The sequence below is a fragment of the Callorhinchus milii genome, unplaced genomic scaffold (assembly GCF_018977255.1).
Source record: "Callorhinchus milii isolate IMCB2004 unplaced genomic scaffold, IMCB_Cmil_1.0 Scaffold1, whole genome shotgun sequence".
NCBI lineage: Eukaryota > Metazoa > Chordata > Chondrichthyes > Chimaeriformes > Callorhinchidae > Callorhinchus > Callorhinchus milii.
This window is the reverse complement of record NW_024704742.1, coordinates 66,941,046-66,957,149: the sequence shown is the minus strand read 5'-3', so window position 1 is coordinate 66,957,149 and position 16,104 is coordinate 66,941,046. Positions and strand designations below refer to the sequence as shown.

Genomic DNA, 16,104 nt, shown 5'->3' with positions numbered 1-16,104 from the left:
CTTCAGTAGTAGAAACCCAGTTGTTAGTAGATTGGCAGATCGCTTTCCGAGGGGAATAGTTCCTTAAAAAAATTGGTCACTCAATCCTGTCATTCCCACTGTTTGCGTGACACTGCTGTGTGCAATTGACTGCCGTGTTTCACCCACAAAATATATAGTCAATTCACTTTACAGTATATTTTATGAAGTGCTTTGTGACGTCTGAGCGATGTGATAAGGTGCTATATCAAATGCTAGAATTATTAGATCCAAACCAATTCTCCTAAAGCTTGCGGGAGTGGGGATGGGGCAGAAAGTCCTTGCAATTAACATTCAAAATATTTCTCATCTTGCGAACTGGAAATAACATTTCAGCAAAAAACAAGGGGGAGAGGAGCCAAGTTCACCGGTAACACCCAACTATCATTTGATTTTTAAAGCGTGGTTTTGTGGGAACAAACAACAAGATCTGTATCTTTTGTGCAGCAGTTTTCCTCTCACTGACTGTGGCAGGTGCAACCTGTAAAATGCTATACTGCCTTGATGACACAGCATCTGTAATGCTGACACTTTCTTTTCTTAGCAGATTTAGTATGGTATGCTAGAGTGTATAATGTATACATTTATGTAAGAGAAGAGGGTGAGGGCGAGTGAGAAGAATATAGCCCCAAATTTGACATAATTGTAAAAAACTTCTACTACAAACTGCAGTCCAAACATTTTTTTCACTGAACAAAATTAATAGAATTTAGCCTTTTACCTCTTGTGGCTTATTAAATCAGGTCACTGATAAGGTCACTGACAAGTCTGAGCAATCTTCTGCACTTGTATCTCACGAGAGCCCAAATCTCAGAACCCATGTACCTAATATTTCTGCTGATGAATCATTACAACAAATGACTGGGAAAAAAAACTATCGTCTTTTCCTGATAACATTTCTTCTAGATTTGTCTTCACCAATAGATTCCAGAGTTTTGTAGCATATTGGTAAGAGCGCTCGCCTTGCAAGCAAGAGGACCCAGTTTCACTTCCCAGGTAGGATTGCTTGCACCACACAACTCTGTTTATCTAGCAGTAAGTAGGTATCCGGTTGTTAGATGATTTCTGGAGGTAACAATCCCTTCACAAAAAAAATGTAGTAATTCACGACTACTTGGGAGACACTGCTGTGCGCAATTAATTGATGCGTTTCGCCCACAAATGTACAGTCAATTCACTTCACAGTATATTCTGTGAAGCGCTTTGAAACGTCTCAATGATGTGATAAGGGTCTATATCAAATGCAAGGAGTATTATTAGAATAACAACAGTATCTACATTCAAGGCCACTCGATAAAACATCCTTTATAAAAACTATCTGCTTCAGCCTCCCTTTGTTTGTGTCGGCCTCGTCTTATTGGTCTGTCTTCCTTTTGCTGCTCAGGTCTCTCAATCTATCAACATATTCTCTATCTGTGAATAGCCGCCCACGACTGTTTGTGGGACATGTGCGCAATTGGCTGCTGTGTTCGCATACAATATACAGTCGATTTACTTTACAGTATATGCTGTGAAGTGCTTTGAAATGCCTCGAAGACATGATAAGACGCAATATCAAATACAAGAATTATTACATTCCCTAAACAGATATTTTATGTGATTGCTACCGGGGGGGTCAGTAAAAACACAAAAAGCCCTCTATTTTGGGGGCATATCAAGTTTGACAATACAGAAGAATAATTTTCTACTTACTTGAGGCTCATGGCTTCACTGACATCAAGGATTTCCTTTGGTTATCACAAGTTGGGGGTCATTGAGTCTTCAGGCAGACGCTCTGGGTCTGCCAAGCTGATGTTTTGTGCAGAATGAATGTGGATACCCCAATTACCAAAGCCATCTTGCAAGTCTTCTGGAATCTGGGGTTGGAAGCCACCATATCTGCATGGGGCCAATGGCTCTGGGTTTTTCTTGATTCTACAGACATTGAGCAGTGCTGGGGGTGGGTATTGCAGTCAGAGTGATGATATATTTTTTCTTCCATTATGTACTGGAGGTATTGAAGCTATCCTCACTAATCACACTGAACAAGCCAAAGCGATTGACCATGGGTAGACATCCTGCCTGCACTGTCAGTATGGAGAAACAACAATGTCCCATCTGCTAAGGCTCAGAAGTATTTCACCCAGTACCTGAAACAGGACCTGGTGAGTAAAATGGTGTTGCCTGACTTAATGAATAGGCAACATGGAATTTAATGACGATGCAAATGACCCAATCAGAAAATATGAAGATCGCACATAACAAAACAAGAAAAATCAAAAGAATCAAAACAGGCAGAAAAATAGTCTCATCAAATCACGAAAAGATTTTCCAGCAAAACGCACAAAAAGGTCAGCATGCTCTCTTTGGCAGAGACAATGACTGGCCACCAGTCTCCATGTTAATTATTGTGAGCTCAAAAATGAAAGTACTGGACCTAACTTGCTCTAAATTCCTTGCCAGGCAGCAATCTTTTGACTCTATTCTCTTCAAATTGTGTTCACTAACATTTTTAGACTGTTGACAGCAGACATTCCAGAAATACATTTTGTCTAAACCAATTTGATTGTCAACTGATGCAATAAAACATTTTGTGCTAATTTTGTGAAAAATAGCAACCTCTCAGCCACAGCATGATTAAAGGTACTTCATGCACTTCATTGAGGCGAGTTTGATAGGAACTGCTTCAGTTCTGTAAATTGTGGTTAAAACAGGATTATCTGTGCTGTGGAATACAGATGTTATCTAGCCTTGTGTATAATGAGCGAACTGGGAAAACATACTAAAGTGCTTTTATTATTTTTTTCAGAAGTAATAATCTGCAGGTCCAAGAAGCAACTATTCAGATCATGAACTATTCAGATCGACATTACCTGAGTGTATAAGCAAATAATAATAATCCTTGCATTTGATATAGCACCTTATCACATCATCGAGGCATCTCAAAGTACTTCGTAGAATATTCTGTAAAGTGAATTGATTGGGCGAAATAATTCACACTAATTTGCAACAAAAGCATCATTTGTTTTAAGCAGTTCTACACCGTAAACCTCAAACTCCTCCCCTTGGCCCCTCCGACTTGTCCCTTTTCTGTCTTCAAATCCCACCTTAAAACCAATTCTTGTTTAACATCCAACGATATCTGACACTGTGATGTCCTTTGAGACATTAGCCTATGTGAAGAGCGCTATATAAAATGCAAGTTGTTCTTTAAATGTTGATTGGACCCAATTAATTTTGTGAATCAAGATCCCTAAGCCTTTAGCAACTTAAAGGTGCACTATCTGAATAAAACTGTGTTTGTGCTGGAATTGGAGGGGTTGTCACAGCAGGTAAAATTGTACTGAATATTTTTGCTGACAATTAGCTACTTTACAATAAACCTCACATATGTTGTATCAGTTGGGACCATACATTTAATAAGACTTATGCAAAGTATGAGTTATGCCAAACTTGCATAGAATACAAACTCTTGAATAGGACTTGGGCAGATGTACAACTTAGGCGATTAGAGATCAGACTTATGCAAGTTTTTCTATAATTATTTATGTATGAATGGAGAAAATGGATTTAGACAAATTAAACTGTTTTATTTACATCCCAGTGTTTCTTCATAAAGGTTATTTCAAAGGGTGAATTTAAAACTATTTAGCTCGTCAGTGTGAATGCGGTCACAGGCTGTCGCATTAAACACACCATCATTATGTCCAGTAGCTCGAAATCTGCAGGAAAAGTATTTGTGAAATTCTCAGGTTTATCATCAGAAACATATGGGGACTTCTGGAACTCACACATGTTGTATACTGTACACTAATTACTACTGATGAGTGTTAAAATTATTCAGTCCAATTTAACTTTAATTTGATTAAACACACTAGCTATAAATTTACAACACAGAACTCACTATTGGTTTGGTTTTTAAAATATAGCAATAAAAATCTCCTACAGCAACACAAGGAATGCTAACCCCGGAAGACATAAAATGGCATCGACATTAATGTAATGGCTCCCTCTGGTGCTAACAATTAAAATAATCTCGAGATATCAGTTAATTTACCAGCTGGTTCTTTCTTCCTAAAAGAAAACAGACAATTTTAATACTACGCACAGTCTCAATTAGATTGGAAATTTAAGATTGAAGCACTGCACCAGATGGGTGCTACTGCATTTCATAGGTACCACCAACTTCTCAGGATCCCTCCTACTGGCTTTTTGGGGTCAGCCGGGTGTCTGATGCATACGGAAACCTATCACCATGCTAAAGAGTATCCAAACCAAACTGAGAATTCCAAGCATCCCGCCTACACATGGAAATCTCCTGTGCTACTGAGTTTGACAATCTGTTCACACTAAAAGGGTAGACTTCACCCAGTCCTCTGAGCTATGTTAAAATTACTTTTGGTGATAGCTACAATAATCCTTGCATTTGGTAAAGCACCTTTCATGTTGGGAGGATGTCTCTAAGTTCTTCACAAGATTTGCTGTGAAGTGGAGTGACTGCGTATCTGTAGAAAAATGCAGCAGCTGAGTTACGCACAGCAATGTCCAACCTGGGGCTACACTTTTAGCATGAATGTCTGACTCATAGGTGAGAGTGCTACCAACTAAACCAGGATAACACTCATTCTGAGCAGTATCAATAAGTTCAGTCACCATTGGCATGAAATGGACTCTAAACTTTTGGTCAAGAGAAAATGAATATGAGGCTATGATATCAGCTTTCAGACAGTACAGCAAAGAGCAGAATTCTCAATTGAAGGCAGAAATCTGGAGTATGAAGCGTATCGAGTGAGCTGCAGTATTGCTAACAGTGTCTTTGATATACCATTGACAATATGACGACAACAATAACAATTTACATTTGTAAAGCGCCTTTCACATCAGGAGGACATACCAAGGCGCTGACAATACAGGAAATTATTTCATTTAGATCATATGCCCGATGGGGGGACTATTCACTTGAAGTCAAGCTTTACCTGGGTCAGAATAGTAATCACTATGGTTGAGCTCACCAACAAACTACCCCAAGTGAAGGACACTATTTAAATGCACGTTGTTGCTGTGGTGGTGTCCTCATTCTGAATCATATGAAATAACTTTTGTCATATAGGAAAGCATTCGGAAATGTCCCCTTGCCTCAAAAAAACCCCAGAGAGCAAGTTTGTTATTATTATAATATAATATGACCAGGGAAATATAATGGGGAGGGAGAAAGAGAACTGGAATGTGATGTTTGTACATAAATGTGCAGAAGACATTTTGGAAAAAGGTAATTTCAATGCTGTAGGCACCATGGAGATAATATTTGCATTTGATTTAGCACCTGTGACGTCAAAACATCAAGCCGTTTGGGAATTTTTTATAAAATTGAATGATTGTATTTGTAAGTGAACCCGGAGCCAGTATGCACATAGCAATAGCCCATGAAACAGCCATGAAATTAATGAGCAATTTTATCTGGAGGACACCGGGAGAAACTCCTTTTTCTTTCCATATGAACAGGAAGATGGGACCTCAACTTAGCATCTCATCTGAAGGACAGTATCTCAGATAATATAATGCTTCCCCAACACTGCATTGGAGTGTTAGCTAAGACATTGAGCTCATTCCTGATGTGAGGTCTGATCCCACAACTTGCAGCTAAACTAGGTCAAGGGAAGCAAATATCAAATGTCGGGTCATTAAGGAAATAGATGAAGTTTGAAAGATTACCTTTATACAGTATGGCCGGGACACCCGAGTGGTTAGAAAGATAATTGATTACATATCACAAGAAATGCTATTGAAGGGACCAATTGTATAAGATTGTTCCCACTGGTTGGTGAATCAGTAGGGGGGATAAACTCAATATTTAGCAATTGTTTTGTATAATATGAAAGGAATCACAGAAAGAGCACAGAATTGGGATAAGATTACAGATCTCCAGTAGAGGAGCTAGAGGTTCAAATAATGATTATGGCACTGTTAAGCAAACATCAGATACCAAACCCCTTGTTGCCTTGGAACAGAGGGTTGTAAGATTCGATTTCCCTTATTTTTCTAACTCAGCAATGCTGCTGTGAACTGCCACAAAAAGAAGGAAAATCACCCGGAAAGTCTCCCTTGTGTTTCTCTTACATAGTACCTCTTTCTAGCCATCCAATAGTGGCATTGGTATCGATATAGGAGCAGATAGCCCAAGCTGCCATCCCAGCACAGTGAACATTCTCTCAATAAATAGTTGCTCTAATAGGTAGGGTGGTCCGGCAGCACAAGCAGCAGAAAACTTGGCAGATTGTGCTCATAATGCCACGTTAAGCAATTTTTACTCCTTCACTCATCAACACACACTCTGGGGTCCCTGCACCTTGCCTCTCACCGACCTGCGCTTAAAACTCTCCTGAATTAAGTACCCAGGGTGGGTCCCTCCAGGGAGAGAATGCGCATTATATTACAGACACAGAAATTTCCATGCATAGGTGCAGTGTATATAAGAAACTCTGAGCCTAGTTTGCATATTCAAGGACTGAGATGGGATTCCGCATGCACCAGAAATCTATCTGACCAAAACAACGAGTTTATCTTTTCAAAATCAAGATTAGAAAAGCACTTTGTGAATTTTATGTTTTCCAACTGACAAAAATTCAACTGTGATGTAAAAACATACAAATTATACACAATCTGTGTGCAAACGTGTAAGTATTACAGAACGAGAAACTTCATCGAAGACTTACAAATGAAGCTTTTGCTTCCTCAATTTCAAAATATTTGCAAAAAGGATCAGGAAATCCAAATTCTGTGTTATGTTAACCTGAAGAAACAGTCTGAGTAGAAGAAAACCGGTAATAAATTCCAGAAAGATCATGTGTAAGATGGATACAGAAAACTATTAGGTACACAACTGTACTGTATAATGTTGAGGTAGTGACATTTTGCTTTTAGTGTCCATGGTAACCAGAGATAATTACCAGATAGAAGAAAGCATACTAGGATGAAAAGAGATGTAGCAGTTTGATACCCTGTTTAGCATTACAAAAAGAGTAGATATGTATGTTAATTAGGTCAAATCTCCTATCCGTTTGTACGACTAAATCCACCTACAGAACAGGGCAGTCTCTGGCATCTCCAAGACCCACCTAAACAACTGGCTTGACTTTGGATGTGAGTCTAAGATGATCCTGAAAACTACAACACAATGGGGATTTACACTCTATCCTTTGCCCCTGTATTGCTGTCTGCCACAGCCAATCATCCATACCAACGTGCCTTGAAAGTAGATCAAGTGTTCAGCTTGAACCTTGAATCTACTAACGTGTGAAGTAGATTTTGCCACTGTCCACTTGCCTTGGATTCACATATGAATTAATTTTAACAAACAAGTGTCTGATACGCTGCCATCTTTGCAACGTTTGACTCAAGACGAGCAGCTCAGATCAATGGCGTAGAATTTATCTATCTTCAGCAGCTGAGATCACAGCACCTTTTGAGAAGATGAGACAATTGGCAAATGAAGTTCAAGGGCAGTGATCCCCTTCATAAGATTTTTGAACATAACTATGAAGTTAGTTCCTACCATCAAACGCAAAAGTGATGTTCTACAGGAATCAAAGGCACAAAATTCCATGGTTACTAACATTTCAGTCGCAAAGGTGTAAGATGCTCACACTCCAATGCAGTGCTGGGGAGAGTGCTGCATTGTCAGAGTTGCCGTCCTTCTGATTAGATGTTAGATGTCTTTTCTGCACATTAAGGTAGACATTAAAAGATCCCGTGGCACAATACAAAAACAAAGGGAGTTTCTTTTGGTGTCCTACCTAACAATCTTCCAGATAAAGTTGGTTATTCACTTCATAGTTGTTTGTGGAACATTGTAAATTGGCTGCTGCGTTTGCCAACAAACACGGGCATGACACTTCACAGTAAAATACTGTTCAGCGCTTTGAGACACGTGATCAGGTACTATAAGAAATGCAAGGGATTATAATATTGAAGAAATGAGGAAACAAAATAAAAAGGCAGCATAATTGCTGCCTAATTATTTAAAGGTGAAAAATTCCCCTTCAGCAGAAGGACTAAGATTCTATGAAAAAGCATTTGGCTAACTTTGCAGTTAGGACTCCTCGAAGCCTAACAGGGTTGTACAAAGAGTAGCGAGAAAAAAAATGCAGAGATATGCCAAATTCCCATTTCATTATTTTACTCCCGACTAAAAAAAAAGGACCATGCAGAAGCAGATGAGGAAATAGATGAAACATAGGGGAAATAAATGTAGCGAAGCATAAGCAAGATTTGAGGATATATTTAGCTGGGAACAAGAGAGGGATTTATCATAAGCACAGCAGGACTGGAAATACATATTGATAAGACACTCATTCAGATATATGGGGCAGCAAATACATTTTAGAATCGTGCAAATGTCTCAATACAGTTTGCTGGACAAGACACATTTTGGAAGACTATTTAATAGCTCACACACAGAATCAATTGCAGAAATAATATAATAAGTATCCCTGAGGCATCAATTTTGTATGCAGCTTGCAATGATCCTGAAACATGTGATGGCGAAGAGATCATTACAAAAACAGGACAACCTGGTTTTGCTTTGTTACCCACATTTACGTTCACTGGCAATTCAAAACTAAATCAGTATACTGTATTCGCTTTTGGGAGATTTCAAACATTTAAAAATGGCTTCCAATGCATCCAGCTTGCAATAAATCCAAGCACTTTAATTAAAAAAACTACACAATTACATTCCAAACACAGCAGCAGTAATGTACATGAAGTACATACCAACAGAGATCAATTACACCAACAGTTCAGCAGCAAATAATCCTGTGTGTGACCAAAGCACAATCTAATGCAAGGTTACAAAATGATTGTGGCAGAACTCAAAAATAGAACGCAGATATAACTCCTTACCATTCATTGCACAATCGGTCCCTCCTTTGTGAAGGTTAGTTTTGTGCAAATTTCAACACAGTTTACATTGATACAACACCTTTCACATCAGGAGGACGTCTCAAAGTGCTTTACATAGCTGGCAGCAGTTGGGCCATGCAACCTGTGCAATTTCATGGGGCCCTAAATCAGTCAGGGGCCGCAAGGAGATCTAGTGAATACTTTAAGGAATTTCAGATTTTCCTGGTCTAAGGAATGGGATCTCAACATGCCTTTTCACAATCAGACCTATATGGATTTGACACCTGATTAAGCAGATAGTATTTAGTATCATCATTTGGTAAAATGTAGGGGCCTTGCAAATGCCTTCAGTGGATAGTGGTGGGTGGGGGGGGGGGTTGAAAGAGCTGCAGAGGGTGGGGTAAGACTGAAAGCGTGGTCAAAGAGGCAAGTTTGAAAGCAAAGAGGGAAGAGGCGAGTCGGAGGGTTCCAGGACGGAGTTGCAGAGAGCAGGGGCAGAATCGATGCAAGCTCATCCACTGATGGTGGAATGGAAAGGGTGGGAGACGTGGATGCAGTATTTTACGCTAAGTAAAGGGAACGGCAAGTCAGTAGGGTTTTCAGGCAATCACAGGAATAGGGTGGGAAAATTAGTGCCTGCCTTATAAAATCTTCTCTTTCCATAGGATATGACTGGACATATTGTTAATGTCAGTGTTCTTTTAGCATTTTCTGTCATGATGCGACTTGGCAAACTGACTAATTGTCCTGTGTAATGTAGCATTTCCTGTACAAAACACTCAAGGATAACTGATAAATTTATGGCTACAATAAGAAAAAAAGAGCTTAATTAACAAGCTATTTCTCCACGTTCCATTTTTGGAATGAAAAAGGTCACTTGAATACAGCAGTTTTGTCTTCCGTGTAAGGTCAGCGTGGTTAAGTGAAAAAAAACGTTTAGTAATGCTCAATTGTAAGGTACAAGGAATTCCAGGTTCATATCGTGTACACAAACAGAATTACAATCTGAATAAACAGACTCAAAAAGAAATATCATGAATCAGTGCAAAGGCAACACCATCATTTAAATTGTGTACCATATATAGTATTGACCTCTTACAATGCAAAGCACACCATTATTTCCTCGACATTTTGATTTGCAAGACCGGTCAACACATCTCAACCAGTTAGAAGAAAATTCACAGATATACGTATCTGGATGATATTGAATGAGCTAAATGCAGAGAACTGGATTATTTCCATCCTGACATTGACACTGAAGACATAGCAATCTCAAGGAAATCATGGGAACTTGTGCATAAATGGTCTTGTCCCTTTCCACAAAGGTTCACAGAGGCTGCATCCATTGGAATTCACAAGATAACAATATTAGATTGGATGCCCAGCAAATTTCAGTGATTATTAGCCACTGTTTTGTGAAAGCCAAAGCTTAGGGACTCCAGAGTGTGTGATGGAATTTAACCAGGTAACCTGCATAGCTTGCCATTGAGAGAGCTGTCCAATGATGTGATGATTCATCAAGACAAGGATGAACGGGTTTCAATTGACAGAAGCCAGTGTCTATTCTCATATGCCATATAATTACAACAACAACAACAAGATTCCATTTATAAAGCGCCTTTCACGTCAGGAGGACGTCCCAAGGCGCTGCACAGTTGGGTCATGACCCGAGCAGGGGGGAAATGGTCAGGGTGACGGGAGGGAAGGGAGGGAGCGAGGAGGGGGAAATGGTCAGGGTGAGGGGAGGGATGGGAGGGAGCGAGAAGGGGGAAGAGAGTCGAGAGGGGAGCTGAAGGCTCGGTCAAAGAGAAAGGTTTTGAGACCGGCCTTGAAGGAGGAGAGGGAGGAAGCGGCGAAGGCACTGGGGGATAGAGTTCCAGAGCCTCGGGGCTGAAGGCCCGACCACCAATGGTAGGGCGATTGGGGCGGGGGATGTGGAGCAGACCGGAGCCGGAGGAACGGAGGGTACGGGCAGGTAGGTAGGGGGATAGTAGGTTGGAGAGGTAGGAGGGAGCGAGGCCGTGAATGGCCTTGTAGGTGAGGATGAGGATCTTGAATTCGATCCTCTGGGGGATGGGGAGCCAGTGGAGGCGAGCGAGGGTGGGAGTGATGTGGTCCTGGTGCGGGACAGTACACGAGCTGCAGAGTTCTGAATGACCTGCAGCTTGTGGAGGGAGGTGGCGGGAAGGCCGGCGAGGAGAGAGTTCCCATAGTCCAGCCTTGAGGTGACAAAGGCGTGGACCAGGGTTTCAGCAGCGTGAGGGGTGAGGTAATGGCGTAGTCTGGCGATGTTCCGGAGGTGATGGAAGGCGGTGCCAGTTGTGGTGCGGATGTGAGGGAGAAAGGACAGCTCAGGGTCGAACAAAACGCCGAGGTTCCTGACTGGCTTTGAGAGGTGGAGAGTGCAGCCTTGGATGCTGATGGTGTCGACGCCTGAGGTGCGGAGGCGCTGACGTGAGCCAATCAGGAGGGCCTCGGTTTTTCGCACGTTGAGCTGAAGAAAGTTGTCTCTCGTCCAGGACTCGATGTCGGACAGGCAGGCTGTCAGGACATCGGTGGTCGTGGAGTTGAGAGTAGAGGAGGAAAGGTAGAGTTGGGTGTCATCCGCATACATGTGGAAGTTAACTCCATGTCTGCGGATGATGTCACCAAGGGGGAGCATATAGAGGGTGAAGAGGAGGGGACCGAGGACAGAGCCCTGAGGGACTCCACATGAGACAGTACGGGGGGTGGAGGAGAAGCCATTCGTCGAGACAAAGTGAAGACGGTGAGAAAGGTACGACCTAAACCACTCAAGGACAGTGCCTTGAAGGTTGAGGTGGGAGGACAAGCGGTGGAGTAGGATAGCGTGGTCGACCGTATCAAATGCTGCCGATAGGTCGAGGAGGACGAGGAGGCAGAGGGAGCCCTGGTCACAGATGGTCAGGATATCATTGGTGACCTTGACCAGGGCAGTTTCTGTGCTATGGGCAGCACGGAAACCTGACTGAAGGGGTTCGAAAAGAGAATGGGTGGAAAGGAAAGAGCGCAGTTGGGAGGCGACAACTCTTTCCAGGACCTTGGAGAGAAAGGGGAGGTTGGAGATGGGCCGGTAGCTTGATAGCTGCGACGCATCAAGGGAGGGTTTTTTCAGGGTGGGCGTGATGGTGGCAGTTTTTAAGGGAATGGGGACAGAGCCAGAGGAGAGGGACAGGTTGATGATGTCAGTGATATGTGGGGCAAGAAAGTGGAGCTGGGAGATAAGGAGTGGAGTGGGGATGGGGTCAAGGGAGCAGGTGGTTGGTTTTAGGGATAGGATGAGTTTCGTGACAGAGGGTGGGGAAACGGGTACAAAAGCGAGTAGCGGAGGATGGGTAGCAGTCGGAGTGTGGGAGTGAGGGGGTGGGGGGTTGACAGCACAAATTTACATTTAAATATTGCCTTTCATGTCACCAGGACTTTCCAAGATGCTGGACAGTCTAAGGTTTGCACCTGAGTTGGAGTTGGAGGTGGGTGCTCGGGAGGGTGGGATATTGTCAGGAATATAGAAGAAAGCCCCAAAAAGCAAATGAGTGCATGGAATCTAGTACTGCATAAAGGAGATGCTCCTTAAGACAAGAACCTGTGGGTGACAAAACCTTAGAATGGATTGACGTACAATTAATAATGAATTCTAGCCCAATGTGCAGGAATGATGGAAATTACTGAAGTTTGCATAAGAATTTCTATTCCATGTCTTAGAGTGCAAACTATATGTTAAACAAGTCTTTGCACCCCTTCCTAAACAGCTTTAGAAACACAAAAAAAATGAAAAACATTAGTTGAACTGCCACATTTTATTTCAAGATGGCATTCAATGTCAATCTCCACATCAGGGCTACTGCATGATATTTGATTGACAACCGTAAATTATGCAATGCTTATGCAATTTAGAATGTGACAAAATACTTAATGATGTGACATTGCTGCAAAATCGACATCAAAACAATTGTTATATTTTGAAATACAGTAGCTTTTTAAAATGCGTAGTCTCTTCAACACATCATTTCACATGTTGCCCCAGGCTCCATTTAAGATAATGTACAGTAATTTCTGCGCTGCTGCATCGACAGGAACCAAGCACATTACGGTCATTCTGACGCATATTATTAAGAGCTTCGCAAAGTACATATCTCATGCCAAAATTATCTGAAGCGGTCTTCTATTTATAATTTCTCAGACATTCAGTACGTTATGAGTGCATTTTCAAAATGAAATTAAAAGTTTCCATGCTTTTCCTGCCTTAATATATGAATGAACTTGACTTTAAGGTGGGGTGAAACAGCAGTATTTCACGTCTTAAGGATTTGACGTTTCTGCAAACTGAATGTTTCTTCAGTCTCTGCAGTAAGTGATGATAATAAACCAGATTTGGTTCCTGTACATTTGACCATTGTGTTTGAAAGTGTACATTCCTTATATTTTTTCCACAAGATCTTTCCAAGATACTTACTTCAGACTTAATCAAGTGCACTTCACCTCAATTAAGTCAAGTGAAATTACATTTGTGTACAAGACAATCATCTAGATAAGGGGAGATATTTGGGAGTTGCAGCTTAAAATGAGCTACGAGAAAAGATAGAATCTTAGTAAACATTCTGAGGTGTAGGGAGCTCTAACCAAGAAAATATATCCTCCGGATCAGTCGCTGACAAGGTAGAATAGCAATAATGAAATAAGCATCCTTGATGATTTTTCACGGTCCCGATAGATTCCAGAATAGACTGCCTCAATTGCTACAATCCAATGTTGCCATTTTCACTTTTTCTCAAGGGCAAAACTAGTTTTTAACAATTCCTGAGTTGAAGAATGGACAGAATTCTCCTTTTTCGCCCACCCCCAGCAATTTCTTAGTTTTCAAAATAGTGAATAAAATTGTATGCTGATCGAGCAATACGAAAGCAGGATGATGAAGGCTGTACAATATTACTCTGGATGTAAGAGAGGAAGGACAGACAAAGCTTTGTAACTAAGATAGTTCTATAATGCCATCTGCCAGCCTCACAACCATCACAGTCCATCTCAAAAACAGCACACCTGACAGCGCGTTAAGAAAACACAAACAGTATAAATTACTCCATTTCTGAAAAATTGCTGGCCAAATACCATGAGATAGAAATCACGAGTGCATTGGGATTCTGTGTAGACTTGAAACGAAACTATTAACCAGACATGTTCAAGAATCAGAACCGCTCCACTGACAATAATAATTGGCTACATAGTGTTTTGGATAATCAAAAATTCCAGTTGCAGTTTCAGCCTGGAAAGAAGATATCAATTTGGAAAAAATATTCCACAATTAAATATATAGAGTGTGTTTTACTATAACAGTACTAAAATAATTCTTGCTTTTTAACCATTTAAATTTAAACACTGTATTTCTATTAATTTGCACATGTTTCTACGCAATATATTTGATGAAAACAAGTACTAGCTGGCTGAACTAGAATAACAATAATAATTAATAATAACAACACCCGTCTCGAGCATGTATCTTTCAAAAAAATACAAGCCTGCAAAAAAATCATAGGTGACTATAAAATTGTAACAATCATTTTGACCACAGGTGCTTCAAACCTTCCAACATCCGATCAAGGCGCTGTCGCTTTACTTTATGTTTTTCCATGACAGATGAAGGCAGGAACGAGGAGGGGTTCAAAGGTCTTCACCGAACTGTCTAGCTGCACAACTTGAGAAAAACACACAAATCTAATCGATATGGATTACTGAGCTGTTGAGAGTTTAGCTGTTCCTCACCTGCAAAGAAAAAAAATCTATTTTATTTGGTACATTATTAATGTATAGCGCGGTGTACATTAGATATATATATATATATACACACACACACACACACACCCCTCTCAGGTTTGTGATGGTTATTTGATGCGGTGTTGTATCAAGCTGACATCTGCTGGTTTAGATTGGATCAATCACTGGCAGTCTTTGCAGACTGAGAAGCTGCAGAAACCAAATTGTCTTCTGCACAATCCTGCTGTGCTATATTGATTTTGTTAAAAATATTTAATACAATATATTGCTAATTTATTACTGCTATTAACACAATCTATTTTTACTGCAAATTTAGTCACCACACTGATAATAACCAAAAGGTGGCGAGATAATTTGCTCTGTACTGTGTCAAATATTCATAACAAACTGCATCACACTTTTCCCATCTTGTTAAAAATCTATTGCAATAGTTTAGACTACATTACCTTTTCTTTTTTTATCATCTATGAGTGCAAAACACTTGACATGTTTAAGACTCTCCACTTCCAGCTACAGAGAACTCACAGAAGCAGAGTTTCTGTTTGTATATTTCTAAACTAGCAATCCTTCCCGCAAACTCTTGGTTTAAGCTTAGAGAACATGTGTGAATTGGCTGAAGCCAAGCCACAGTCAAAACTGTCTTCAACAACCTCTCTGGGGACTGCTCCAAAGTGGCTTTTATGTAAGGTTGGCCTCCGAGCATGAGTTTCTTGGTGTGTGAACACACACTGAAGGGGCTTTTTCAGGGTGGTTGTTAACAGAGGTGGTTGCTTGAACAGGTTTCACTGCATTAGAAACCCTGAAGTGTGCATTGAGGTAATGGGACAGTTTGCAGGTTATCAGGAGCTGAGGGGGAAAACCCCCATCCCCCAAGGACTTTACTTGTTGATGATCCAGACAGGCTAGTAAATCATTGTCAGTGTCGGAGCAGTCCAAAGAATTCACTCAGTGTCACTCTTCATTTGCCAGGTGTGTCACCGTGAGGCCAGCTGAACATCAGAAAGGCGACACTTACTTACCCCCATATAGGTTTGACTTCTTGCGAGACAGATACCCACTACCAGGAACTCCACGAGCAGTACACTGAGTGGCACAGTTGCAGTTAATCAGCAGGAATGCATTTCCACCATTGACTAGACTACAACAGCACAAATGCTCTAACCATTAAACAATACCTCCACCAGTCAGAGGTCAAAAGCTTCAACAATACAACAGAAGCCGGTTATCACAAAACTAGTCCAGACAACTCAATCTTTTGACATATAACTGCTCTTTTCCACCCAGTGGAGTCCTGCAGCTCAGTGGTTAGAGCACTCGCCTCGCAAGCGAGAGACCTGGGTTTGATTCACAGCAGGGCGAAATGTTGAACAAGTTTCCGTGCTTCACATGATTTGGTTTACCTAGCAATAAGTCGGAACC

At 41.0% G+C, this 16,104-nt stretch overlaps 1 protein-coding gene across 13 annotated transcripts in view; it reads right to left on the bottom strand.

The window, feature by feature from the left end:
• The window catches only part of ctbp1 (C-terminal binding protein 1), a 182,246-nt gene that overhangs the window by 147,323 nt on the left and 18,819 nt on the right, over positions 1 to 16,104 (bottom strand). For 4 of the 13 annotated variants that reach the window (XM_042343318.1, XM_007897971.2, XM_042343372.1 and 1 more), the window contains one exon: positions 14,494 to 14,673. The exons of the other annotated variants lie outside the window; for them this stretch is intronic. Coding sequence is in view for 1 of the 4 variants with exons in the window: in XM_007897971.2 (XP_007896162.1) it covers positions 14,494 to 14,542 (49 nt within the window). In the remaining 3 variants the exon portion in view is untranslated. The remainder of the gene's footprint in view (positions 1 to 14,493; positions 14,674 to 16,104) is intronic. 13 annotated transcript variants of the gene reach the window in all.